Source organism: Microcaecilia unicolor, chromosome 6, assembly GCF_901765095.1.
Source record: "Microcaecilia unicolor chromosome 6, aMicUni1.1, whole genome shotgun sequence".
Classification (NCBI taxonomy): domain Eukaryota; kingdom Metazoa; phylum Chordata; class Amphibia; order Gymnophiona; family Siphonopidae; genus Microcaecilia; species Microcaecilia unicolor.
The window spans coordinates 24,323,189-24,349,883 of NC_044036.1; the positions used below are offsets into that span (position 1 = coordinate 24,323,189).

General features: G+C 44.1%; 1 protein-coding gene across 3 annotated transcripts in view; it reads right to left on the reverse strand.

Annotated features, from left to right (window-relative positions):
* Positions 1-26,695, reverse strand: part of FAF1 (Fas associated factor 1) — a 716,909-nt gene that overhangs the window by 481,093 nt on the left and 209,121 nt on the right. For 2 of the 3 annotated variants that reach the window (XM_030208188.1, XM_030208187.1), the window contains exons 5-6: positions 13,870-13,961; positions 12,690-12,784 (exon numbers count right to left, since the gene is read on the reverse strand). In XM_030208188.1, the coding sequence (XP_030064048.1) occupies positions 12,690-12,784; positions 13,870-13,961 (187 nt within the window). Of the gene's footprint in view, positions 1-12,689; positions 12,785-13,869; positions 13,962-23,594; positions 23,818-26,695 lie in introns of those variants that run through there. The other variant, XM_030208189.1, reaches the window with a different exon arrangement.

Below are 26,695 nucleotides of genomic sequence, written 5' to 3' on the forward strand. Positions count from 1 at the left end.
GGAAGAAGAGAAAAAGCAAAGCAGCTTTCCATAAATCAATTGGTTTCTCAAGCATTTTATCATGTTCTATGCTTCAGTTTGGCAACATTCGTGGCAGCTCAGACTCTCTCTCACCCCTGGCACAAAGCTGATCACCCCAGGGGGGGTAGCTAGGTGGGGCCATGGGCCTCCACAGATTTAGCCCCCCTCTACTTTCAACCCCCCTCCCCCGCCACCGCTGACCCATGCAGGATGTCAGGACTCATAGAAACAGATCAGTGAACGCACCGGAGACCGGCGCCGGGGGGGGGGGGGGGGGGATAAAAAGTGCCCCCTCACCTCAGGCTCTGGACCCCCCTCCTGCCGAGGTCTGGCTACGCCCCTGGATCGACAGTGTTCGCTTCCCACACCTTCTCCAGCCTTCCTCCCCAAGCCAAGTACTGTTTCTTATTCCTGACCACCAAATAAACACCAATGTTTAGCCCCTTCTTACACATTCATTTTTCTTAATTTATTGTTGGACGGCAAAAACAAATGAACAAACAAAAAGCCTAAGGATTAAACAAAAGATTGTTCATGGTATTACCCCATAAAGCATCAAGGTTCAGAGAATAAGAAGGAAAAAATCTTTATGAGGAACTCTTTTTAAGCATCAGGCCTCCCAAAGAAAGAACTGGTAGGCATTTAAACAACTTATTTTAATCTTCCTGTCCAGAGCAGCCCCAGTCTGGCCCCCAGTTCGTTTGCAAACCCAAGGGAGGAGTGTGAGGTGACTAAGGAGCAGGTGATCCCAAAGAGTTACGGGACATATTTTTTAAAATGTTGCTTCATATTTAAGCCAATTCCAACCTCTTATTCAAATACTCAATTACCATGTGCCCTCTAGTGGCTATATATGAATACTACATTTGTGAAACACACCAAAGACAAGTATTAATTCGGATCAGATGTCACAGTGCAGGTCAAGGTGACCCCTTTTGGGGGGGGAACACTTTTCAGGACTAGAGCACTGCATCAATGACCTTTTGAAAGGAAACATTAAAATGAACCATAAGCAAAAGACTGTTAACTTTAAAATGATCAGATATTTTAAAGCTAATAATTAAAAAAGACACCCCACAGACTTAAGATCTGGACTTTCAAGCATAATATGAGCCATAAAACCCTATTGCTTATCACCTTCTGACCACTAAGCTATCTCTTCTCCCCTCTTCACACCAACGTTTCTCCTTCGTATTACCACTCAAATGCTTTTTATGATTCACTTCTATTTCTTAGTATTGCCATCTTTTTCTCAGTCTGCCCTGGTTTGAGGGAAGCAGATACTAGCTCTCAATTCTAATCAAATAGTACTAAATTAGTTCAATAAGGTAATCACCTTATAAGATTTTATATACATATTGGGCATAGGCGTCAACCTTTCAAAATGATTGGGGCTGCCAATTACAATAACAATTATCCCTCCATGGACACAAATTAAGGATTTTGCTGAATACTGGGAGCGCTCAACACCTACAGAGCTGGCTTCTATGATCCTGGGTCAGATCAAAGGTCTATCAAGTCTGACAAATCCAGATCACAAGTACCCAGCAGGAACCAAAGGAGTAGATTCAATCCTTATTACTCATAAAGATAAGCCTTTTTAAACACAGCTATGCTAAATGCCTCAATTATTACCTTCCAGCAACAAATTACACAACTCGATTGTTGAGTGAAAAAAACAAACACTTTCTTGGGTTTGTTTTAAATGTGTTGCTTCTCAGCTGCATGGAGAATCCCATCACCTTATATTATTTAAAAGGTTAGACCACTATTCCCCATTTATCTATTCTACTCCACGCAAGATTTTATGAATTTTTATCATTCTCCTCTCAATCATGTATCCAGGTCAAGCACTCTAACCTGTTTAACCTTTAATGGGAAAGCCATTCCATACCTTTTATCATTCTGGATGCCCTTCTCGGTTCCTTTTCTGGTTCTGCTATGTATCTTTTTTGAGATAGGCTGACCAAAACTACACAAAATATTCAGGATGTGGTCACACCTTTCTCCATGGGGCAGGATAATGCAGACGCACTGGTAGCCCTCTCCTGCCCGGACGCACTCTCCTAGCTTAAAGCTGATTGGATTAAATTCGACCAATCAGCATTGAGATACAGCTTTCCCACCTTGCACTTGACAGCAAATTCCCCCCCCCCCCCTTTTTTTTTCCGCGTATTGCTACGAACAAGCTCTGATACCGGTCACCAAATCCTCTTTATTAAAGTGCTCCAGGGATTCTACTCCTCACCAAAGTCAGCGCAGAAGGCTACAGTGACAAAGCCACCTCAAAAGAGGTTTAAAAAGGTGAGCAAAACTAAACATTTAAACTCACCTGTCAGTCAGCAAGCTACTGTGCAAGTATCTCCTATTCAGTTGAAAGTGATAAAAGGAGCTATATATATATGGAGAACTGCATTAACCTGCACTGTAAAATATTTAAGGAAATGTACACAGAACATAAGAACCAGATTTCTACCAATAATGTTTATTTACAATACAGGTAATGCAATAATGTTAGAAGGCAGTTATAAGGATTTTACACAAGGGAAATGTGCCACAAGATAAATATTCTTAGAAAGTCTGAATTATTAATTAAGCTGGCTTAATACTAACTCACTTTGAGTGAGGCTCAGATTAATTCTTTCTGCTGCTGGTTGAGTGGTAAAGGAGGTTCTTGCTGGAAAAGAAGTCTTTCTGGCAGATTTGTTGGGAATGGAACCTGGCTTGTCCAGAGAGCTTCAGTGATGGTCCAGAGATGTGCAGATCATCCAGCAGGCAGGGTCCAAGGAAGGGCGCAGGACCAGAGAGGTAAAGGAGAAAGAAGAAGATGGCCGACTAAGAGTGTTCTAGTTTTTTATAATTTCTTGTTGGGCCATAGGCTGAAATCAGGTGTGGGATGTACTGATCCAATCAAAACTCAGGGATAGGTGGCAACTGGTTCTCTTCAGTTTTTGAAACGGAGATTTGGAAATGTTGATTTAGCTGGTCACGTGTTTTGTATCATAAGGGTTTCTGGCTGACCCTCTGCTGGTACTTGACTAGATTAGGTGGGTCATTGTCTGTGAGTTTCAGGTAGATGGGCCTTCCAGACTCTGTGATTACAAGGTTGAGTGAGTCACTGTATGTGAGTTTCGGGCAGATGGTCTGCCTTTTGTCGTGTCTATTCTCTGTGATTGCTGGTGATTAACTTCTCAGTATCTACCCTGCTAGTTCTACTGTTACAAGCTATTAGTGGTCTTCAGGGGGATGGGGCCAGTTTCTGATACTGAACATGTTGCATTAGCAAAACATTTCAGATAGGTTTTCCAGCAAAATCAATAACTCTGAAAATCCCTCACATCATGCTACACAGTCAGTACCAGTCAATCAGGAGGCAGCTTCTTTGCTGTTCTAACTTTTTCAGCAAATGTTACAACAGCCACAGTTGCTGACACAGACTACTTTCCTGCCTTCAGTACCAACAGCAGTTCTCTCTCACCTGCTCCTTCTATGCGACCAGTCAGCCCTGCTTTGTCTTCTCAGCAGTGCCTTTTTCTCAGTCTGATCCTAGTGAGGTTTATTCTTTTGAAGAAGATCAACCTGTTCCAGATCAGTTGCCTTCACACTCGCTTCCTTCTGACACTGTACTAGATGCTACTAAAGTACCAGTATCTTGCTTTAGAAACACAGGCAAGTACTATGAATAAAAAGGACTTTCAAAAGAATTTTTACTTCTATTGACACTCCCTCAGGACCAGTGGCGGTCAGTATACATTCTGTTCTTCAAGGACTGCAGACAAAAATATGGCAAAATCCCTAAACTCAGCAATCCACTTCAATGTGCCTAGACGCTAAATACAAGGTTCAGCTTGCACCAGGTCATGAAAAGATCCAACTCCCACATCAGTCTGTGATCAATAAGTCCATGAAGACTCGTCCTCAGTTTCCTCCTGGAAAAAGACCCAGAGTCTTTAGATGCAGTTGGCCGCAGAGTTTTTGCAGGAGCTATGCTTGCCTCCAGAACTGCTGCACATCAGTTGCAGATATTGCATTAAATCTACGGATAAAATCTACGGAAAGAACCAAAACATATAAAATCCACACTCACTGCTCCGTTATACATCAACACATCCACTTATGAATTCTCAATCCTGAAATCGCACCACACTCATACCTTTAATCACAGAAAATGTATACCATAGGTTTTTCGTTATTATATGCTATATATTGTCCTCAGACCCTCTAGTTTCTCATTGTTTTCCTTCCAATGTTTCAATGTTCTTTTCCATTGATATATTCCTTAACGATACTTTGATTTTGTCTCGTATAACTCTTCACAATGTAATCCATAACCGAACTGTAACAAAATGTAATTTCCATCATTCATAATGCATTGTAAGCCACACTGAGCCCGCAAAAAGGTGGGAAAATGTGGGATACAAATGCAATAAATAAATAAATAAAATCGGCATTCTAAACTATATTCTTCGTTGGAAGCTGTTTCTTCACCTTTACCAGAACAAGTGGCACATTGTTTTTATCTGCATTGGAAGAAATTACCTTTCATCTGATCACCAATATTTATGACCTGTATGATACCACTTCCAGGATAGGAGCTGCTTCCATCGCAGCACAAAGAACTGTATGGTTGTGTGCTTCAGGGCTCAGAAATGACCTTCACGACAGACTGGTGGATGCCCCATGTCTGGGAGACAACTTATTTGGGGATAAAGTGATAGATGCAGTATCCCAAGTTTAAAATGACAGATCTACTTTTAGCTGCCTACAGTCAGCCCTAGACAGCTTTCCTTGTACCACATCCCACCTTCTCTTGTACCACATCCCACCATCTTCCTGCTTCCTCATGAGTGAAACATGACAGAGGGAAGGCTCCGGGACCAACCACATGCAGAATCTGTGAATCACTGCTGCTGATGACAACCTCTATAGAGAGAGACATTTTAAGATAGACTCAGGGAGGGGGTCAGAAAGAGGGAGAGATGTTGGACCCAGGCAGCAGACTGCCTTGAGCCACCCCCAGGCCTAACAGCAGCCACACTAATTTATGTGAGAATGTTAACCCAACTATACTTTGGAAGGAAATGAAGGAGAGATGTTGGACCCGCAGACTGCCTTGAGCCACCCCCAGGTCTAACAGCAGCCACACTAATTTATGTGAGAATGTTAACCCAACTATACTTTGGAAGGAAATGAAGGAGAGATGTTGGACCCGCAGACTGCCTTGAGCCACCCCCAGGTCTCAGCAGCCACAATAATTTATGTGAGAATGTTAACCCAACTATACTTTGGAAGGAAATGAAGGAGAGATGTTGGACCCGCAGACTGCCTTGAGCCACCCCCAGGTCTAACAGCAGCCACACTAATTTATGTGAGAATGTTAACCCAACTATACTTTGGAAGGAAATGAAGGAGAGATGTTGGACCCGCAGACTGCCTTGAGCCACCCCCAGGTCTAACAGCAGCCACACTAATTTATGTGAGAATGTTAACCCAACTATACTTTGGAAGGAAATGAAGGAGAGATGTTGGACCCGCAGACTGCCTTGAGCCACCCCCAGGTCTAACAGCAGCCACACTAATTTATGTGAGAATGTTAACCCAACTATACTTTGGAAGGAAATACCTCTGCAACCATATGCTACATCAGTACAGATGAGAAAGTGCAGCAGCGTTCACAGAGGTTAACAGCTCACTAATTTAGTTAAAATCATTTATGTTGTGTTGACAAGATCAGCATTTGCATGCCCTGATCTTTAAGTGGTAAAGGACATAAAGCTCCTTGGCCATATTGCAGTAGCCAAGATAATTGCTATAGCACTTGGAAAACTAAAAATAATTGACAGACCAGAATAGGCATAGGGCAGAACCCAGCTTAGAAAAAAAAAATCAGGAATTCTAGCAAGAGACCAGTGAAAATTGCTGGTGCGGTATTAAAACAAGGACAGAAGGAAAGTCATGTAATGGATGTAAAATACTACACACCATTTCTAAGGTTTTCTTATGCTCCATTAATTCCCCCCCTGTTTTTTTTTGTTTAATCTAAATGTAACAACATAATTAAGACTTATTGGTTTTATTTAAAAATGAAGGCTGAGATTTGTACAGGGCATTAAATATTCAAGACTGACCAGACTACTTCTTGCCACCAGGAGGACTTATGCAGCTCCCAGCCAATATTCAGTCAGGACTCACATAAGGCATTCAATCCCACATTATCCTCTGCTGCCCCAGGGCCTTTCCTGCCATAACAGCCAAATAATCATGTGGCTCATATCATGAGACTGACCTCACGTTTGATTAAATGCTGTTCCTGCTGCAGGTCCAGTAGACAAGGTTAAAAAGGATCACCAAACATATGGATTGCTTAAGATGGAAAGGTGGTAACATGAGTTCTAAGAGCTACTTTGGCAAACACTGTGTATGATGAGTATGACATTAATGCTTGAAGTGGGAAGTTCTTACCTTGGTAATTTTCTTTCCTTTAATCACAGTAGATGAATCCATTAACTGATGGGTTGTATCCGCCTACCAGCAGGTGGAGATAGAGAACACTGAAAAGCCACAGTGACCTTGGACGGCTAGCCCCTTCAGCCTTCAGTATATGAAATTTCCAAAGCAGAGTGAATAAGAAAGTTAAAGTAACGTAAACTTTCCTCACAGTGAACAAACGCCCCAGAACCGGAGCAAGAACCAAATAAAGGAGGGACGACCTCAACCTCTTGCAATAGAACAGCATGTAGAAACTCTTGAGCTGGTCTTCAACTCCTCCCGATGAGATACAATACCTGCATGAAAGATCTGAACAAAAAACAAAACCAGACAGGGAGGGATCCTGGATTCATCTGCTGTGATTAAAGGTAAGAACCTAATTTTCCCTTCCTTGTCATCAGCAGCAGATGAATCCATTAACTGATGGGATGTACAAAAGCACTCCCTACATAGGGTGGGAACAGGCAACTCCACGAGCAAGCACCTGCGCTCCAAAATGCGCATCCTGCCTCGCTGCAACATCCAGTCTGTAATGCCGAACAAACGAGAGCTGAGAAGCCCAAGCAGCTGCACAACAGATCTCTTGAAGAGAAAGGACACCCGTTTCAGCCCACAAGGAGGAAATTGCTCTCGTGGAATGCGCTTTAAACACTTCAGGCGGAGACCATCCTGAGATACGCAGAAAAAATGACTTCCCAGAGCCAACAGGCTACAGTGGCCTTAGACGCCTTACACCCGCGTCGAGGACCTGACAACAATACAAAAAGGTGATCAGAAGCCCTGAAGTCATTTGACATCTGTAGATACTACAACAGAGCCCTGCGGACATCCAAAAGACGCAATTGCCCAAAGGAATCCGGAAAGTCCTCCCTAGAAAAGGAAGGTAGAAAAGTGGGCTGGTTCAGATGAAACGCTGAAACCACCTTAGGCAGGAAGGAAGGCACTGTACGTACCGTTACCCCGGACTCCGAGAACTGTAGAAAAGGGTCCCAACAGGAAAGAACCTGAAGCTCAGATACACGTCTAGCCAACGTCATTGCCACCAAAAAGACTGTCTTGAAAGTCACATCCTTCTCAGAAGCTCGCCCAAGCGGCTCGAAAGGCGCACGCTGAAGAGCCTTCAACACCAGCCCCAGGTTCCAGGCCAGACACGGTGACCGCACGGGAGGACGGAGCCAAATGTCCGGATGAGCAGCAAGGGACAAGTCAGAGACTTTCCCTCGGAAGCATGCCCAACGCTGCCACTTGAACCTGAAGGGAATTGTAAGCCAGGCCTTTTTGTAATCTGTCTTGCAAAAAGTCCAGTACTAGCGCGACTGTAGCCCGCGTGGGTGTGACCGCTTTTGAAACACACCATGCCTCAAACTTGCGCCAGATCTGAGCATAAGCTGCGGAGGTAGACCGCTTGCGGGCCTGCAAGAGAGTGGAGATGACCTTGTTAGAATAGCCCTTGTCTCTCAATTGCGCCCTCTCAAGAGCCAGGCCATAAGACCAAATCGGCAGGGATCCTCCACAGACCCTGAACCAACAGGTTCGGCACCAGAGGCAAAGAAAGTGGAGCCTCCACCAGCATCCGACGGAGATCCGCATACCACGGACGCCTTGGCCAATCCGGCGCAATAAGAATCACCAATCCTCGGTGCAGTCGAATCCGCAGGAGGACTCGCCCTATCAAGGACTAAGGAGGGAACACTTACAGGAGGCCCGAGGGCCAGGGTTGAGCCAGAGCATCCAACCCTGCTGAGCGAGGATCTCTCCTTCTGCTGAAAAAGTGAGGGACTTTGGCGTTTGCACTTGACGCCATTAGATCCAAGTCTGGAGTCCCCCATTTGGCACAAATCTAAAGAAAAACTTCTTCTGCCAGTTCCCATTCTGCCGAGTTGATTTGATGTTTGCTGAGGAAATCGGCTTGCATGTTGCTCTGACCTGCTATATGAGCTGCGGACAGCAGATGCAAGTGGAGCTCGGCCCAGTGGAAAATCTGAGCAGCCTCCGCGGCCAGGGCCCTGCACTGAGTGCCGCCCTGACGACTGATGTAGGCCACTGCTATCATGTTGTCTAAAAGCACCCAGACAGGAAGCCCCTTCAGAGTCTTGTGGAAGGCCAGCAGAACCAATTGTTCATCTACTCTTGAATGGCACCTGCCATGATGTAATATTGTAAGCCACATTGAGCCTGCAAATAGGTGGGAAAATGTGGATACAAAGGCAACAAATAAATAAATAAATACATAAATAAAAGAGATGGATGAGGGGAGATATGATTGAGGTCTACAAAATCCTAAGCGGTGTAGAAGTAAATCAATTTTTTACTCATTCCAAAAGTACAAAGACTAGGGGATACTCAAGGAAGTTACTTGAAAATACTTTTAAAACCAACAGGAGGTAATATTTTTTCACTCAACGAATAGTTACGCTCTGGAACTCTTTGCCAGAGGAGTTGGTAACAGTGGTTAGCGTATCTGGGTTTAAAAAAAGTTTGGACAAATTCCTGGAGGAAAAGTCCATAGTCTGCTATTGAGACAGACATGGGAAGCAACTGCTTGCCCTGGGATTTGTAGTATGGAGTGTTGCCACGATTTGAGTTTCTGTCAAGTACTTATGACCTGGCTTGGCCACTGTTTGGAAAACAGGATACTGGGCTAGATGGACCATTGGTCTGACCCAGTATGGCTACTCTTACGTTCTTTTGTAATAATCTGTAGTCGTGATTAGTGGCATGTCGTAATCCTAATGTTCTGATTTTTTTTTATTTCAATTCAGTCATATGGGATTTATTTGCCTTATGCCACATTTGGTGGTGAAACCAAAAATAAATTCTCTAATGTAGGCCTTAAAGGCATCCCATCAAATACTGAAAGGGGTATTGGAGAGATTATTAAACTTGCAATAACCTGTAATACCTTGACAGGCAGCATCCCTAAAACCATTTGCCAATCTAGGGTTAAATCTCTAGCTTGGTTTATAAGATCTGCATGCAGCAAGGGTGAAATGCATAGAACTCAGAGCACAATCGGAGATAGTAGTAAGTAGGATGTCCGCACAATCTACGATTGGAATGCATCTTTGGAAACTAGAAAGTAGTGTATCTGAGAGTGAGATTTATGTGGTATAGAATAAAAAGTAAAGTCTTTTGTACTGGGATGAGAAGTCTCCAAACATCATTCAATGTAAGAGCTTGCATTATACTAGTTAGGGTTGTTCTGCTTTCAGATGAAGCTGGACAAGGGGAAAATGTATAAAATAGGATTTAGTACTAAACTGAAATACCCATCAAGAACAAAGAGTATTTTGGCAAATGGGGTAAGAACTTCTGCAAGGGATGTAAAGAAATGAGGATTGTAGCAATTTGGGGCATAGATACAGCATAAAACAGGTGTAGATGTCTTGTGTCTCCATATAAGAACCATCTGCCGTCATTGTCTGAGGAGGCAGTAATTAAAGGCAGAGCTAAAGATGATTTAAAGAATATGATAGTGCCATTTTTGTCCCCAATGGCTGGGGATACTGAACCAAGGATGTGTGTTTAGGATGTTTCAATAAATATACAAATTTTGCATTTAAATGAGTCTCCTGTAAAATGAGGAAATCAGGAGAAAGTTTAACAATATAGGACCAGAATTTCTGCCTCTTAAAGGGATTATTAAGTCCTTTAATATTTAGTGATATAATGTTTAAAGGACTACTCATTAGAAAACATAAATTCACTATAAAAAGTGGTAAAAGAAAATTGATTAATTGTGCAACAAATAATAATAAACAAGAACAAAAAAAGATGGATGCATACATACATGTTTTATCCTTGCTAAATGAAGAGAGTATAATCAACTTAACAAATGAATGTGCCTGTATGAGGCCGAGCAGAGGGCTAGAGAGAGACAGATAGAGTCCCATATTTGAGATGTACCCGGTCAAAATAGCCCTGACAAAAAAGCTCCAAACAAAAAAAAGCTCCCGACATAATAGCCACAATATAGCCCTTGACAAATTAGCCCCCTGACAAAAGGGCCCGATCAGGCTGCCCAAAATATGGCATTACATTTTTTATAGGGGGCTATTTTGTTAAGGGGGTTATTTTGTGGGAGGGGCCATTTTGTTGCCAGGCTGTTTTGTCAGGGCTTTTTTGTCGAAGCTATTTTGTCGTGGTGCCCTATTAGCTATTCTAAGCAACAAAAAAAAAAGCACAAAGGGCCTTTAAAAACAAAAGGTAACACAAAAAGAAACCACTGGGATGTATTGGGGGGTGAGGGGGGCAGCAGTAGACTGACTACAGAGTCATCCCAGCAGGGGCACCCTAAGGGACACTGCAGTGGACTTCACATAAAAGGTCCCAGGTACACAGTTTTGGTGGATTTTGGACAGCTCACACTTTCCACCACAAGTGTAACGGAGTAAGTTATGGGCCTGGGTTCCTTATCACATCTCCCTCCACAGCAACCCAGCGAGTCCACCACAGCACTCTGGAAACGCTGGTATAAGGCATTGCAATAATCAAACTGACTGATTACTAAAGAGTGCATGAAAATATTTAAGGTTGGGGGGGGATGCAAGAAGGTTCTTATGGAGCGGAAAGTTTATAGAAAGAGCATTTTACTACAGCAGAAACCTGTGGCATAAGAGAGTGTGTAGTCCAAAATGACTCCCAATATTTTTGCTTCATGAACTAATGGAACTGAGACGTGAACAAAGTTGAATCGGCGCTGCTCGTGTTATGATTGGTTGGTGTGTGAAGGATCTTGGATTTATTTGGGTTTAACACAAACTTGTTGTCTTTTAGCCAGTCAACGATTAATGTGTTGTACATTCAAAGAGCCCCAAAACCTTTTTCCAAATTTCATAAGACTCATTTACTTAATCTGGCTTTGAATTAACTGTAATACTGATGATTTGCAGTTATATTTATTTTACATATGTATGCTGATTCTGTAAACTGCTTAGTAGGTTAAACGTGATAACATGAAATTTATTTATTTATTGCATTTGTATCCCACATTTTCCCACCTTTTTGCGGGCTCAGTGTGGCTTACAATAAGTTGTGAGTAATAGAAATACAATTTGTTACAACTCAGTTATAGATTACATTGTGAGGAGTTATGTGAGATAAAGTCAAAGTAACATTAAGGAATATAACAATGGAAAGAGCTGTGAAACATTGGAAGGAAACAACGGGAACTAAAAGGGGCAATATAAAATAGCAGGAAGGCATTTGGTATACATTTTCTGTGAGTAAAGGTATGATTGCGGTGAGATTACGGGGGATGAGAATACAGAATGGCTGTGTTGATGCATTACTGAACAGTGAGTGTGGGTTTGGGATATGCATGAGAGGGATGTTTTCACATGGTCCCCTTCCTTTCACAAATTATGGGAAAAGTTTGGCCTACCATGCTTTGCGTGGTACTAGGTTTGCTCACTATGGATACTTCTACTTAAAAGACTAAAAGAGATTGCCACATTGGCATCACTTTTCTCATGTAGCTAGCTCAATATAAATAGTTCATGTTTCCAGTGGTCCAAAAATTAATGTATCAAGTGGTTATTTTCATCTAGTTGGACAAAATGCCGCTTTGAATTCTGAAGCTAAACACTCTAGTAACCTACATGCTAAACCTCGTGGACTTACCTCCCAGAAATGCCACAAGATCATCCCGCAAATTTCTCAATCTGCACTTCCCCAGCTGTAAAGGTCTAAAATACAAGCTGATGCATGCCACTTCCTTTTCCTACATGAGCACGCAGTTATGGAATGCATTACCTACAGACCTGAAAACAATCGACGAAATAACTAACTTTCGCAAATCTCAGAAGACATATTTCTTCAACAAGGCCTACAAAGAGAACATATAGCCTCAATAATCCACACCACCAACCCACCCAGTTATGAAAGTCCACCTTCTACACTTACCAGATTCACTTCCTTCTTTCTACCCTTACTTAATCCCTGCACATTACTAATTGTATCTGATATCCTGAAATGATAATGTCATAAAAAAACTATGTAAGCCACATTGAGCCTGCAAATAGGTGGGAAAATGTGGGATACAAATGCAATAAATTTAAATTTTGGTTAAGTGCTTTAGTATTCAGTACAAATTTCACACAACATGGACAAAGATGTTAAACCGCAACTTCAAAATATTTAATCCACCAACCAATCAATTTGTAGTTAATAAGACTTACCTAGAACTGCTCGACAACAAAGGCGGTGGTGGTAAATCAGGGGTAAGAACATAAAGATTACTGTTCTTTGGCAAGTGTAGAGTTCTTAAAACAGTCTGCAAGTCAAACAAAAGAAAAACTCATGCAAAGGTTCTGAGCAATTGGTTTACAATCAATGCTGGAAGCCAAATCTGAATTAAAGATTAACTCAACATGCACCACCAAACACCGCTATTGGCCCACACATCTAAGCATCGAAATACTATTAGCACCCTACTGCTGTGTACAAAAACAGCCATTAACTACCATTGCTAGACTTCACTTTATCATCATCATTATTTACATTGAAAAAGTTTTTAGAGAAATATTTTTTAATAATGTTACCTATCCTCTGTGTCTATTGAATATGCTAGACTCATCTACAAAACATCCTATTTTAGATGCTCCAATTTGCCAGTTAAATGTTTTATTGTTAACTAGTAAAAAAAGGCCCGTTTCTGTTTGAAAGGAAACGGGCGCTAGCAAGGTTTTCCTCTGAGTGTGTATATTTGAGAGAGTGACTATGTGAGAGAGGCTTCTGTTCCTGCTGCTGTGCATTCCCCGTGTTGTGCTGATTCGCTGCTCCCTGTATCGTGGCTCCGCCCCTCTCCCTTCTACTGGCCAATCTGGTATGGGTTGTGTGACATCACTATTATCAACTCCAACATGATCCACGGTTCCAGGCAGCCTCAGAATGTTGGAGGTGAGAATTATTATATAGGATATTTAAATGTTCTAACAACAGTTCATCTTCAAAGTATCCTTTCATTTTGAACAGCTACTACCTGTAACTAGAGGTAAGATGTGAGACGAGTTGAGTACTATACCTTCCACCTCAATAAAACATGAAACCTCAATGTTATTCACTTTGAAACACATCTTAACAAAAAAAACAACTTTTTGGGTAAATGGCAACAAAACTGTCTCCTGCTCCTCCTTCAGGTGACGCTGAGAAACTAGCTGCACAAAACTTTCATGTAATGGTCAATAATCTAGAAGACACCCGTTAAAGTGGGATTTATTTTTGGAATCCCAACAAGGTATCATTTCTGGGTTGGTACATGGGACCTTTTTTTTCAGTGCAACGGTTTCTAATACTCAAATGTTAACGTTTGAATGAAGAGTTTCTGAGTGGAAAAATGCAAAATTTAAGCAGACTTACACTGTCGTCAACATCACCACACTTCCAGCCCTTCAACAGCATTTTTGCAACAGGGATTTGTAGTTCATTTTCTAGAATCTGTTTTATATCTCCTGTGCAGTGGGGAAGAGAAAATAGCAAATGTGAAATCAGGTGACGGACGTTTCTCAGCAGCCAGAAATAACAACTCAAACTGAAGATCTGAAGAGTCGCAGTGCTAAATTTAGGGAAAAATAATCAACCCAGGCTTGTTCTTATTTGCATATAATAATACCACTTCCATTAAAGACAAACATAGCAGCATAGTAAGTGACTGCAGACAAAGACCTGAAAGGTCCATTCTGTCTGCCCAGCACTTACATTCGTTATCAATTCAAGATTTAAATCAGCAATGAACGTGATATTATATACTTATCATGGTCTTTGGTGTTTCTGGGACACAGACCATAGAAGTTCACCCGGCTCTGTCCTTATGCTCCAACTACTGGAGGTGCCTCCAAAGCCCACATCAGCCAATCAAAATCCATCTTGTCGTTTGTGGGACAAAGACCATAAAAGTCTGTCCTGACGTTCCAATAATCATATTGTAATCATAGGGGTAGGAGAAGACAAAATAGTACACAACTGCAAAATCAAAGTGGCCTTTCCATATCCTTCAGTGGTGTATTGTTTTCTTTTGTTTACCACCCAGTCATCTGACATGAGGAAACCCAAAAGATTAGGGTTACCATATTTTGTCCTCTGAAAAAGAGGGCACATGTCATGCCCCCTGCCACGCCTACATTGTGCCCCGCCCACACAACGTCCCTTTCACATCCTCGTCCCGCCCTTTCTCGCTCTCACCCCACCCCTGTCACATATTCCCCTCCCCCGGGTTACATATTCCCCTCCCCCCATCACCTCCCCTCCCCCAGGTCACATATTCCCCTCCCCTCCCTACTGCCCTGGTGGTCTAGTGACCTCTTCGGGGCAGGAAAGCGCCCCCTCTTTCCTGCCCGGAGCTCTGTCCTTGCGCTGCAATGCATTCTGTTGCTGTGACGGTCTCGGGATTCCAAATGGCCACCGAGAGTTGAAGTCTCGCGAGGCCGCGTCAACTCTCGGTGGCCATTTTGAATCCCGAGACCGTCACAGCAACAGAATGCAGAGCAAGGGCAGCGCTCCAGCCAGGCTCTTTCCTGCCCCGAAGAGGTCACTAGACCACCAGGGCAGTAGATAGTAAGTAAGGGAAGGGGAGGGGAGGGTAGGATAGGTCCGCCGCCCGCCCACCCATTTGTCCAGAAATCCGGACAAACGGGCAAAACCCACCCAGACACGTCCTCAAAAAGAGGACATGTCCGGGTAAATCCGGATGTATGGTAACCCTACAAAAGATAAACTAACCAAATTACTGAGGTAAGACGAATTTGAGGAAGTAGATTTTTGTACTCCAAATTCATGCCTCAAGAAATTGGTTTGTCTACAAGTTGCTACCAGATTCTGTCATTTTTGCTACTTCATATTAATACCCCTCTGTAAGTTTTTTTTTTGCTTGTTTTTTTTAAATTTGAACAGCAATACAGAGGAACTGCTTATATAAAGAAACAAAAGTACCAATTGTCAAGAGCACAGTTGCAGTCACTAAACAAAAATAAATAAATAAAAATGAAAGCCTTAAGGGCAGAAGCATAATCAGCATTAATCAAACAACTAAAATTCTCAGTTTTGTGGAATAAACTGCCTCCTCAGTTAAGAAATCTTACATTTCCCTACTTTTAAGAAACAGTTAAAAGCTCATTTGTGAGTGTTCCAGAAAGGAATGTAACATCGTTCCTGGTGTACTTTTACATGTAGGACATAGTCCCTCTTCCCATGAACCAAGGGCAGCCCCTTTCTCTCTAGAAAGATAAATTCTATGGAGTATTTTAAACTGGGTCTCCTGCAGGCCTGCCAATTTGATCAGCTCATAAATGGTACAGTAAAACTCCAGAAACTTCTTTTCCCACATCCCTATTTCATTTCTGCAGCAACAGATCCATGTTGGTAAGCAGAGCGGTAGGTTTTAGTAACTTTGCAATCATTGTTAATTAGGGAGAAGCAGACTAAAGGTCAGAGCACTGGTCTATGACTCAGCAAATATCCTGGAACATGAGCTTAAGGCCCACCTCCATTACTGACATTTTGTGCGACCTTGGGCAATTTGCTTCACCTCCCCGCTGAAAACAATTAGTCAAACTAGCTTGCCCAGTGAAAAATCAAAGATTTGCCATATACGGTTACAGGCCCAATGCCCTACCATGCATTAATCATTGCACAGATCTAGCTGAATGCATAGCCCTGGAGATGGAACGTGCCAAATGGAACTGACTCTCAAGTTGGCTTTGTGTATAGTTGAAGTTTCAACCTGAGGCTTTCAAGTCTGCTAGAACAGGGGGAAAAATACAAAAAGGATATGGCATGAAATGCTTTGCTTACTTATGGTCCCTTTTACAAAGGTTAGGGTTACCATATTTTGTCCCCCAAAAAGAAGGACACATGCCCGACACCCCACCCCGCCCCCCTTTCACACCCTCGCTCCGCCCCCTGTCACATTTTCCCCTCCCCCCTGTCACACACCCCGTCACCCCCCCTCCCCTTACCTTACTACTGCCCTGGTGGTCTAGTGACCTCTTCTGGGCAGGAAAGAGCCCCCTCTTTCCTGCCCGGAGCGCAACCCTGCATGCATGCTTCCTGTTCCTGATCTCGGCGTCGATTCAAAATGGCCGCTAAGAGTTGAAGTCTCACGAGATCACTTCAACTCTCGGCGGCCATTTTGAATCGGCGCCGAGATCAGGAACAGGAAGGATGCATGCAGGGCAGCGCTCCGGGCAGGAAAGAGGGGGCTCTTTACTGCCCCGAAGGCGGAAGAGGTCACTAGACCACCAGGGCAGTAGTAAGTAAGGGGAGGGGAGGCTAGCAATCTGCCTGTTTGTACGGATTTCTGGACAAACGGGCAGATTGGCAAAACCCGCCTGGTTGCCCGGACATATGGTAACCCTAACAAAGGTGCACCTGGATTTTTAGCACACATTAAAAATTAGCGCACACTAACCGAGTAGATGCCCAGAGGAAAATTATGGGCATCTACACTGTTAGCAAACATTAATTTTTAGCACACACTAAAAACTGTAGCGCACCTTTGTAAAAGACTCCTTTAGAAACTGAACTTTGCAAAAAACCTGGAGAAAAAAAGGCATTTGAAATTGCCTTTTAAAAATATTAAGATAAAATGGCAGATATTACCCCAAAATAACTTAACTCGTACTGAGACTCAGTGAGGACCAATACCAATCAAATTATTATTATAATAACCTCTTCACTGATTTCAGCGCAGTAAAATAGCTTTAAATCAGTAATCAACTGGTTTTCACTCTTTTAACTAAGATCTACATGTAGGGACTCAATTAATAACTAGGAGTACAGTCCTTTTTTAGCCTTTAGGCTGAGACCGAGAACCTGTACAATGTGGAGGGGGTTAACATCCTGCTATCTGACCGCTAGGAACAGAATGTTACGACCATTGATAAGTAGAAGGATTAAACTTCCTGCTAGAAATAAACATAGTAAATGAACCCTCATAAAAAATGTTTTACTGAGGAACACATTGATGAGAGTGGTTACACCATAAAATTATAAAATATTGTACGGATAGCTACGTCATCATGTGCAAACCAGAATCCTTGCTAGCAGCTCAGTCATTATGCTATCATTTAAGGTACAATCTTGCCTAACACTGTATAGGTGATGCATGCCACAAAATTTTGTACTGGGCTAGAAAGACGCCACAGAGCACTGATGGGCAGATGATCTAAAGCAAACACCGGCGCTAGAGGCTGTTAGCAAACGCCGGCGCTAGTACGGTGCTATCGCGCCATGATCAGAGCCCTCGAGCGCCTGAAACAACCCGCTCGAGGGCTCTTACTGCAAGTAGCATGCAAATGCATGCTAAAAGGGGCTTAACGCATTCATCCCCAATGATCAGTGACCAGCGCGCCAAAGATTGGGTCGCTGGCTGCGACAAACCCTATGCCAGCTCCGAGCTGGCATTAGGGCTTGCAGATCATTGGGGAGGAATGGTGAGCCCTGTCCAGCATACATTTGCATGCTGGCAGGCCCCCATTCCCCCCAACGACGCAAAGCACCCCCCCCCCCCAACAACAGGGGACTTGAGGTACGGCGGACCTCCAGTCCCCACCCCGATGATCCCACCCCCCTCCCCCCAGGTTCAGGGAGGGCTGGAGATACGGTGGGTCTCCAGCCCCCCAAACCCCCAGAAAAAGACTCCCTGGTGGTCCAGTGCCCGCCGGTCAACCCCCTCCCTCCCACCGAGCAACAGGGGTGGGTGGACCTCCCCGCCCAATGCATCCCAGGATGCGCTGGGCAGGGCTGGGCGCCGCCATTTTGCGGCATCGAAGGAAGAGGAGGGAGGCAGGCTGCGTCCCTCCTCCAACTAAAGTAGGGGGGCCGGGAGGGGGTTCGGGGTTATTTTTACCAGGGATTCGGCGGCAGACAACTCTGGGAGTTGGGGTGGGCTGGAGGTCCGCCCACCCCTGTTGCTCACTGGGAGGGGGGGGGGGGTGACTGGCGGCGGCCACTGGACACCGGACCACCAGGGAGTCTTTTTCTGGGGGTTTGGGGGGGCTGGAGACCCACCAGATCTCCAGCCCTCCCTGAACCTGGGGGGGTGGGATCGTCGGGGGGGGGGGGGGAAGGAGATCCACTGGATCTCCAGCACCCGTTGCTCAGGGCAGGGGTAGTAGGGGCCTGGTGGTCCCATGGACCTCCAGCCCCTGTGTTGACAGGTTTGGGATTTTGACAGCCCAGACCTGTCAAACAAGTGTGGGAGGATTGTGCTGAGCGCATGCTCAGGCACAATTCGCCCGCACTTCTAGCTCATGATCAGAGATAATTGCGCTGCTTAAATTTGCATGCATTATCTCTGATCATCGGTGCGGTAAAGCCCCGCGCTGTTCCAGTGCCATTTTAGAGCGCTGTTTGGAACAGCGCGGGACTTTTGATCATGAGGGTTTGAGAGCAGAAGTCTTCACAGAGTAACACATCAGAAAATGCACAGTCAGCTCTGCATGAAATTACCAAGACATAGGACCAGCCATTCTGGATTCCAGCAGCAATCCCAGTAAGCTATAATTACAAGACGCCTGTCAAGTTAACAAACCAACCTGCTTCAGAATTCAAACACACCTAACTCAACGTGTGGAATCAAGCAATGGGTACTTTTTGCTGAACTCTTGAGATCGGTGGAAGGCGCGTAGATCGTTCTGTGTGCACTCGAGTTATTTGGTAGGAAGTGATCGAACAGAGGAAGAAGCTTTTTCATTAAGTTCGAGTCCAAGAACCTGCTGGTATGCTGGAATTCTGCACAGGGTTGTTCCAGCAGCAGTAGATGGCATTTAGACCCGAGGGGTACTCTGAGGCAAGATTGCAAACTTCTAACATCATTGAGCATGTCATCTCAGCTATGGTCACAAAAATACAGCCATCGTTACTACACAAATTTCAGGTGTGAAAAACCACAGGAACTACTCTTCTTGCAACTGGACTGAATAACCTCAATTTACATTTACTGTAGCAATTTCCCCATGGAAACTTCCAAAAACATTTATTCGGTTTTATAATGACAAATTGTCCTTTTATTTCCAAAATCAATTTACAGTACAACAACACACTGGTTAAGAACTTCCTAGCATGAACCTACCACATCCCCACTCTGACTAAGGAAACTGACAGGCCGAATCACACAATTTAACCACTTCTACACCCTCTCAATTACATCTTATTGATCGAAGTCCCACTTCCATCTTAATCAATTGAGACCAAAAGTGGCTCATTGAAAATACAACAAGAGGGTCACTTTAAAAAAGCATTTTCACCTGTGAAAGCTTTTATAAAACTACCCTAAAAGGTCACATGCATTAAGTACCCTTCTCCACCACCGCTAACTCCAGACTCCGCCCCCTTCTGCCTCGCATCACCTTATGCCTGGAACAGACTCCCCGAGCCCATACGTCATGCGCCCTCCCTGCCCATCTTCAAGTCCTTACTCAAAGCCCATCTCTTCTCCCTTGCTTTTGGCGCCTAACCACCTTCCCCATTCATGATACCTACACTGACTACATAGCTTGTTATCTTTAGATTGTAAGCTCTCTTGAGCAGGGACTGTCCTTCCCCATGTTTTAACTTGTACAGCGCTGCGTAACCCTTGTAGCGCTATAGAAATGCTAAGTAGTAGTAGTAGTAGTAAAGTATACTTGGTGACAAGAAGGCAAGTTTGTTTATCTGACCCGCACATGGGCGTATTCAAGAGAGGATTTTAGAGTCACAGTTTGTGTGCGTTTATAAAATATGCGACTATATTTTGGAGGCGAAAAAACTAAACGGCCGTTCAAAGGAAACATCTGATATCAGCTAAATATATAATGCTGTGGGATGGTTAAGCCGATTTATTCTTAATTATTGTGGTTAAAAGTTTCTCCTTAATTTTCTACCGCCCCCATTCAGTTTTATAGAGGTCTAAGGAAGAATGATAAGATTATTTATCTTTGTGATAATTATGTTTACCTTAGAATTACATATAATGGAAGTGTTTCTTTCTGTGTTTCTTTACAAGTGTGTATAACTTGTAATTATACAATTAATAAAATAAATCATTAAATAAAATAAAATATGCGACCATGCTTATATTTTACACTCTAATATTTATGGATGCTCTCAAGCACGCATAAATGTCTATGGCTTTGTCCTAGCCAAGATTCCTAGCCCATAGGCACCTATGTGTCTTTAAAAATAGGCTGGAAATAGGCACTTATTTGACTCTCACTCATACTAACGCTTGTGCGTCTATTCTTTTAGGTGTTCATTTTCCAGCTAATAGTGGTTCTCTGAAGATTTAAAAAAAAAAATGGTGTTTATCAGTGTTTTCATGGCAAAGGTGCAATTAAAGGACACCTAATCTGGTGGGGCCAAATATTGCCTCAGCTGCACAAATGTCTCATCAGTGTTGAAAAAAGCACAATAACTGAGTGGCGGATCTACAGCAGCCCAGTGGAGGGGCAGGAGACTACTAGGAAAGATGGCGTTTTGCATGTGTTTGTGTACTTTTATTGCACAAGGGGTGCTTTTATTGTTGGGGGTTTTTTTCTGTTTATTGATTAAAACCTAAAAACAAAAGCCCTAACAGACAGATGATCAAAAGCCCCGCGCTGTTCCAAACAGCGCTCTAAAATAGTGCTGGAACAGAGCGAGGCTTTACTGCACCAATGATCAGAGATAATTGCATGCAAATTTAAGCACGCAATTATCGCTGATCATGGGGTAGACGTGCGGGCGAATTGTGCCTGAGCATGTGCCCAGCACAATCCTCCCACCCTAGTTTGACAGGTCTGGGCTGTCAAAAGCCCAAACCTGTCTAACACAGGGGCTGGAGGTCCATGGGACCACCAGAACCCTACTACCCCTGCCCCGAGCAACGGGAGCTGGAGGTCCGGCAAACCTCCGGTCCTCAGCCCCCCCCCCCCCCCCCCAACAAATGGTCCCTGGTGGTCCAGTGGGCATCGACCAACATCCCCCCCCCCCCCCCAGCAACAGGGGGGCTGGAGGTCCGCTGGACCGCCAGTCCCCCCTCGACGATCCCCCCCCCCCCCCAGGTTCAGAGAGGGCTGGAGATCCGGTGGGTCTCCAGCCCCCCCAACCCCCCCCCCCCCCCCCAGCATTGGCTAGAGTCCCTGGTGGTCCAGTGTCAATCCGCCCCCCTCCCTACCTTTGGTTGGAGGAGGGAGGTAGCCTGCCTCCCTCCTCTTCCTTCGACGCCGCAAAATGGCAGCACCCAGCCCTGCCCATTGCATCCTGGGATGCGATTTGATTTGCTTACTTTATTTTTTTGTCTATTAGATTGTAAGCTCTTTGAGCAGGGACTGTCTTTCTTCTATGTTTGTGCAGCGCTGCATATGCCTTGTAGCATTATAGAAATGCTAAATAGTAATAGTAGTAATATGGTGTGTAGCCCTGACCAGCGCATCCCAGGATGCACTGAGTAGGGCTGGGCGCCGCCATTTTGCGGCGTCGAAGGAAGAGGAGGGAGGCAGGCTACCTCCCTCCTCCAACCCAAGGGAGGGGGGCGGATTGACACTGGACCACCAGGAACCCTAGCCAATGCTGGAGGGGAGGGTTTGGGAGGGCTGGAGACCCACTGGATCTCCAGCCCTCCCTGAACCTGGGGGGGGGGGTGTTGGTCGGCGCCCACTGTACCATCAGGGACCATTTGCTGGGGATTTGGGGGGCTGGAGACCCACCAGATCTCTAGCCCTCCATGAACCTGGGGGGGGACCGGCGGCCCAGCAGACCCCCAGCCCCCCTGTTGCTGGCAGGTTTGCTTGTTGGGGGGAATGGGGGCCTGCCAGCATGCAAATGCATGCTGGACAGGGCTCACCATTCCTCCCCAATGATCTGCAAACCCTAACGCCAGGTCAGAGCTGGCGTAGGGTTTGCCGCGGCCAGCGACCCAATCTTTGGCGCGCTGGCCGCTGATCATTGGGGAGGAATACCTAATGCCCTGTTTAGCATGCATTTGCATGCTACTTGCGTTGAGCCCTCGAGCGTGTTGTTTCACGCACTCGAGGGCTCTGATCATGGGGCGGTAGCAAACGCCGGCGTTAGTGTGACACTAACAGCCTCTAGCGCCAGCGTTTGCTTCTGATCATCCCCCTGTAAGTATAATGGAAAGAAATACAGCAATGGCTCAATAATAAGGTCCCAATATCCACCACTAGATGGCACCCTTTGATATGAAATGGAACACTGCTGCAGAGAGACCCATTGTTTCAATTCCAATTTGCTGACCAGGGATGCTAAAGACAGCATTTGCTTTATCCTGCACCCAGCGATACCAGAGCGACCCGGGCCATGTAACTCGCTACATTCCAATAATGAAATAAAACAAAGTTTCTCAGCATGCATTTTTCCAACAGTGTTCCTTAAAAAAGAAAAGAAAACAATTATGAAGTGGCATTTTGGCATGTGAAACCATCAAAACCATTGCCATGCCTAGAGCAGAGTATTTGGACAAGGGTCCGATTATACTCACAATACCTCCATTTTTTTTTTGTTTTTTTACCCAGTAACTGTATTGTAACAAACATCGTTAATGATTGTTATTGACCAAAAAAAATCCAGAATAAAAGAATACCATTACAGAGAAATAAGTGTCAGCCTTAAATTCCAAGTGACTCATCTACTTAAGGATTTTTCCTATTTGAATAAACAGTTCCCAAACCTTGTCCTAGAGGCACCCCAACCAGGCAGGTTTTCAGGACACTCACAATGAATAATCATGAGAGAGCTCTGCAGACACTCCCACCCACTGCAGGCCAATCTATCTCATGAATATTCATTGTGGTTATACTGAAAATCTGACTGGTTGGGGTGCCACCAGCACCAGATTTGGGAACCTCTGGAATAAACTCTTTGTGCATCTGGCTAGACCAGGAGTATGCAAACCTTGATCCTTGAGGGCCACAACCCAGTCGGGTTTTCAGGATTTCTCCAATGAACATGCGTGAGATTTATTTGCATACAATCAAGGCAGTGCATGCAAATAGATTTCATGCATATTCATTGGGGAAATCCTGAAAACCCGACTGGGTTGTGGCCCTCGAAGACTGAGGTTGCCCTCTCCCCTAATCTAGCCTATGAATTAAGGTGAAATTTAAACTTACCTGTTAATTTCCTTTCCTTTAGTTCTGCCATGTCAGTCTAGATGAGTTTGTCATGTCCCTCTGTCAGCAGATGGAGATGGAGGTGGGATAAAAAGCAAAGCTCAGGAATCAACTTCACTTCCCTTATAAGTGTCTGTGCTGCTCTCAGCTCCTCAGTACACCTATGTAAAAGCTTAAGAACCCAGGTAAAAACCAAAGACAATAAAAAAGTGTTTTGTTTTGGCCTTCCAAATTATCAAAACCAAACCTAATGCAGGTAAAAATGACTTGCTTGTTCAATAAAGCAGATAATATACCCCAAACCTAGGGTAATTCTAAATAAACTTTAGAGTGAGCAACAGTGCACACTCGCTGTTCATTTTCTGAATGTATCAGACCAAACCTCTGATCACTGCAGCTTCCCTGGGTGGGTTCTGGAATGGACTGGGAAGACCAAAAGGAAGGAAATTAATAAGAAAGTTGAAATTTCAGTTTCCAAACTAGGCCAGTCAAGTGCCACTTAGAACAGTCAAGGGGAAGCCACGACATCTCTCTAGCGAAAGGTGTAGGCTCTTCTGACCTGCACACCCAAGCTTAAGAGCTTAGGGCAGGAACGCAATAGAGGGAGATTCTGTCCTGCCATTAGCTTCTGAAAAGTTCAGACTCTGCCAACAAGGACTCCTGCACCTTCATGATGGCTTCACCAGTCCCCTGGAGCCTGTAAAATGAGGCAAGTATCTCCATAACTCTTCTAGAATCTATGCCTCAGAAACCACTGTGTCTTTTTGGGACCCATCCAGAGACCAAAGAGCCTATTTGAAATCGAGAAACTATAACATCTCAAGGGAGGCCTATGCCTGACTTGAAAATGGTAGTCCCCATCCTGGCAAAATTTTATTACAGCTGGAAGAGATAGGCAGAAGAGAATTACTACCTTTTGAAGGAAGAGGATAACAAGTACTGTGATACCTTATTTAAAAAAAAAAAAAACAAGGACCCTGAAGGAGACCAAACTTCAGTGACAGCACCTCACAAAGCCCATGAGGAAGGTTCCAACCAGAGAAGACCACCTAACACAGGATTCTTGCATATTTTTCTCTCTAGAGTAGAGGTTCTCAACTAGATCCAGATTCGCCTGACAGGGTTGATCCAGTCCTGGGCTTATCCCATTGCATGCAGGGACTTGTGGATCAACCCTGTCAGGCAAACCTGGATCTAGCTGGCAACCCTATTTTCAATGAGTATATACACTGGGTATTCTTAAAGTCAGTTTCTTATCTATGAATATAAGTAGAAATCAGAAACTCCAATTTTAACTCAAAATTTAAATATACAAGCAATGAAAAAAAAATTAAAACATTTTTTATGATATGTGCTCAGTTTTAGGTGTATACACTTAAACTCAGGAACTGAGATGTTATAGCACCTTTCCATACATCATAGCACACCCTGCCTCCTCCTGATAAGTTATGGCTCAATCAAATCTTCAAAGTAAACCAAAAAAATTTGCTAATGCAAATTATTTAGCGCTGTTACTTAGCTTAATCAGTGGGTTTGATGCAGTCAGTGGTGTGTATAAGTCGTTTCATGCGGATTCCTGGTTAGTGTATAACTTTTTTTATATAGTGCAAAACTTCTTCATTCAAAACATCCAATAAAGACAACACAACTTCCCAAGTTGTGCAATGATGGGTGTGCTATGATGTATGGAAAGGTGCTATAACATCTCAGTTCCTGAGTTTAAGTGTATACACCTAAAACTGAGCACATATCATAAAAAATGTTTTAATTTTTTTTCATTGCTTGTATATTTAAATTTTGAGTTAAGTACATAAGTACATAAGTACATAAGTAGTGCCATACTGGGAAAGACCAAAGGTCCATCTAGCCCAGCATCCTGTCACCGACAGTGGCCAATCCAGGTCAAGGGCACCTGGCACGCTCCCCAAACGTAAAAACATTCCAGACAAGTTATACCTAAAAATGAGGAATTTTTCCAGTCCATTTAATAGCGGTCTATGGACTTGTCCTTTAGGAATCTATCTAACCCCTTTTTAAACTCCGTCAAGCTAACCGCCCGTACCACGTTCTCCGGCAATGAATTCCAGAGTCTAATTACACGTTGGGTGAAGAAAAATTTTCTCCGATTCGTTTTAAATTTACCACACTGTAGCTTCAACTCATGCCCTCTAGTCCTAGTATTTTTGGATAGCGTGAACAGTCGCTTCACATCCACCCGATCCATTCCACTCATTATTTTATACACTTCTATCATATCTCCCCTCAGCCGTCTCTTCTCCAAGCTGAAAAGCCCTAGCCTTCTCAGCCTCTCTTCATAGGAAAGTCGTCCCATCCCCACTATCATTTTCGTCGCCCTTCGCTGTACCTTTTCCAATTCTACTATATCTTTTTTGAGATACGGAGACCAGTACTGAACACAATACTCCAGGTGCGGTCGCACCATGGAGCGATACAACGGCATTATAACATCCGCACACCTGGACTCCATACCCTTCCTAATAACACCCAACATTCTATTCGCTTTCCTAGCCGCAGCAGCACACTGAGCAGAAGGTTTCAGCGTATCATCGACGACGACACCCAGATCCCTTTCTTGATCTGTAACTCCTAACGCGGAACCTTGCAAGACGTAGCTATAATTCGGGTTCCTCTTACCCACATGCATCACTTTGCACTTGTCAACATTGAACTTCATCTGCCACTTGCACGCCCATTCTCCCAGTCTCGCAAGGTCCTCCTGTAATCGTTCACATTCCTCCTGCGACTTGACGACCCTGAATAATTTTGTGTCATCGGCGAATTTAATTACCTCACTAGTTATTCCCATCTCTAGGTCATTTATAAATACATTAAAAAGCAACGGACCCAGCACAGACCCCTGCGGGACCCCACTAACTACCCTCCTCCACTGAGAATACTGGCCACGCAATCCTACTCTCTGCTTCCTATCTTTCAACCAGTTCTTAATCCATAATAATACCCTACCTCCGATTCCATGACTCTGCAATTTCTTCAGGAGTCTTTCGTGCGGCACTTTGTCAAACGCCTTCTGAAAATCCAGATATACAATATCAACCGGCTCCCCATTGTCCACATGTTTG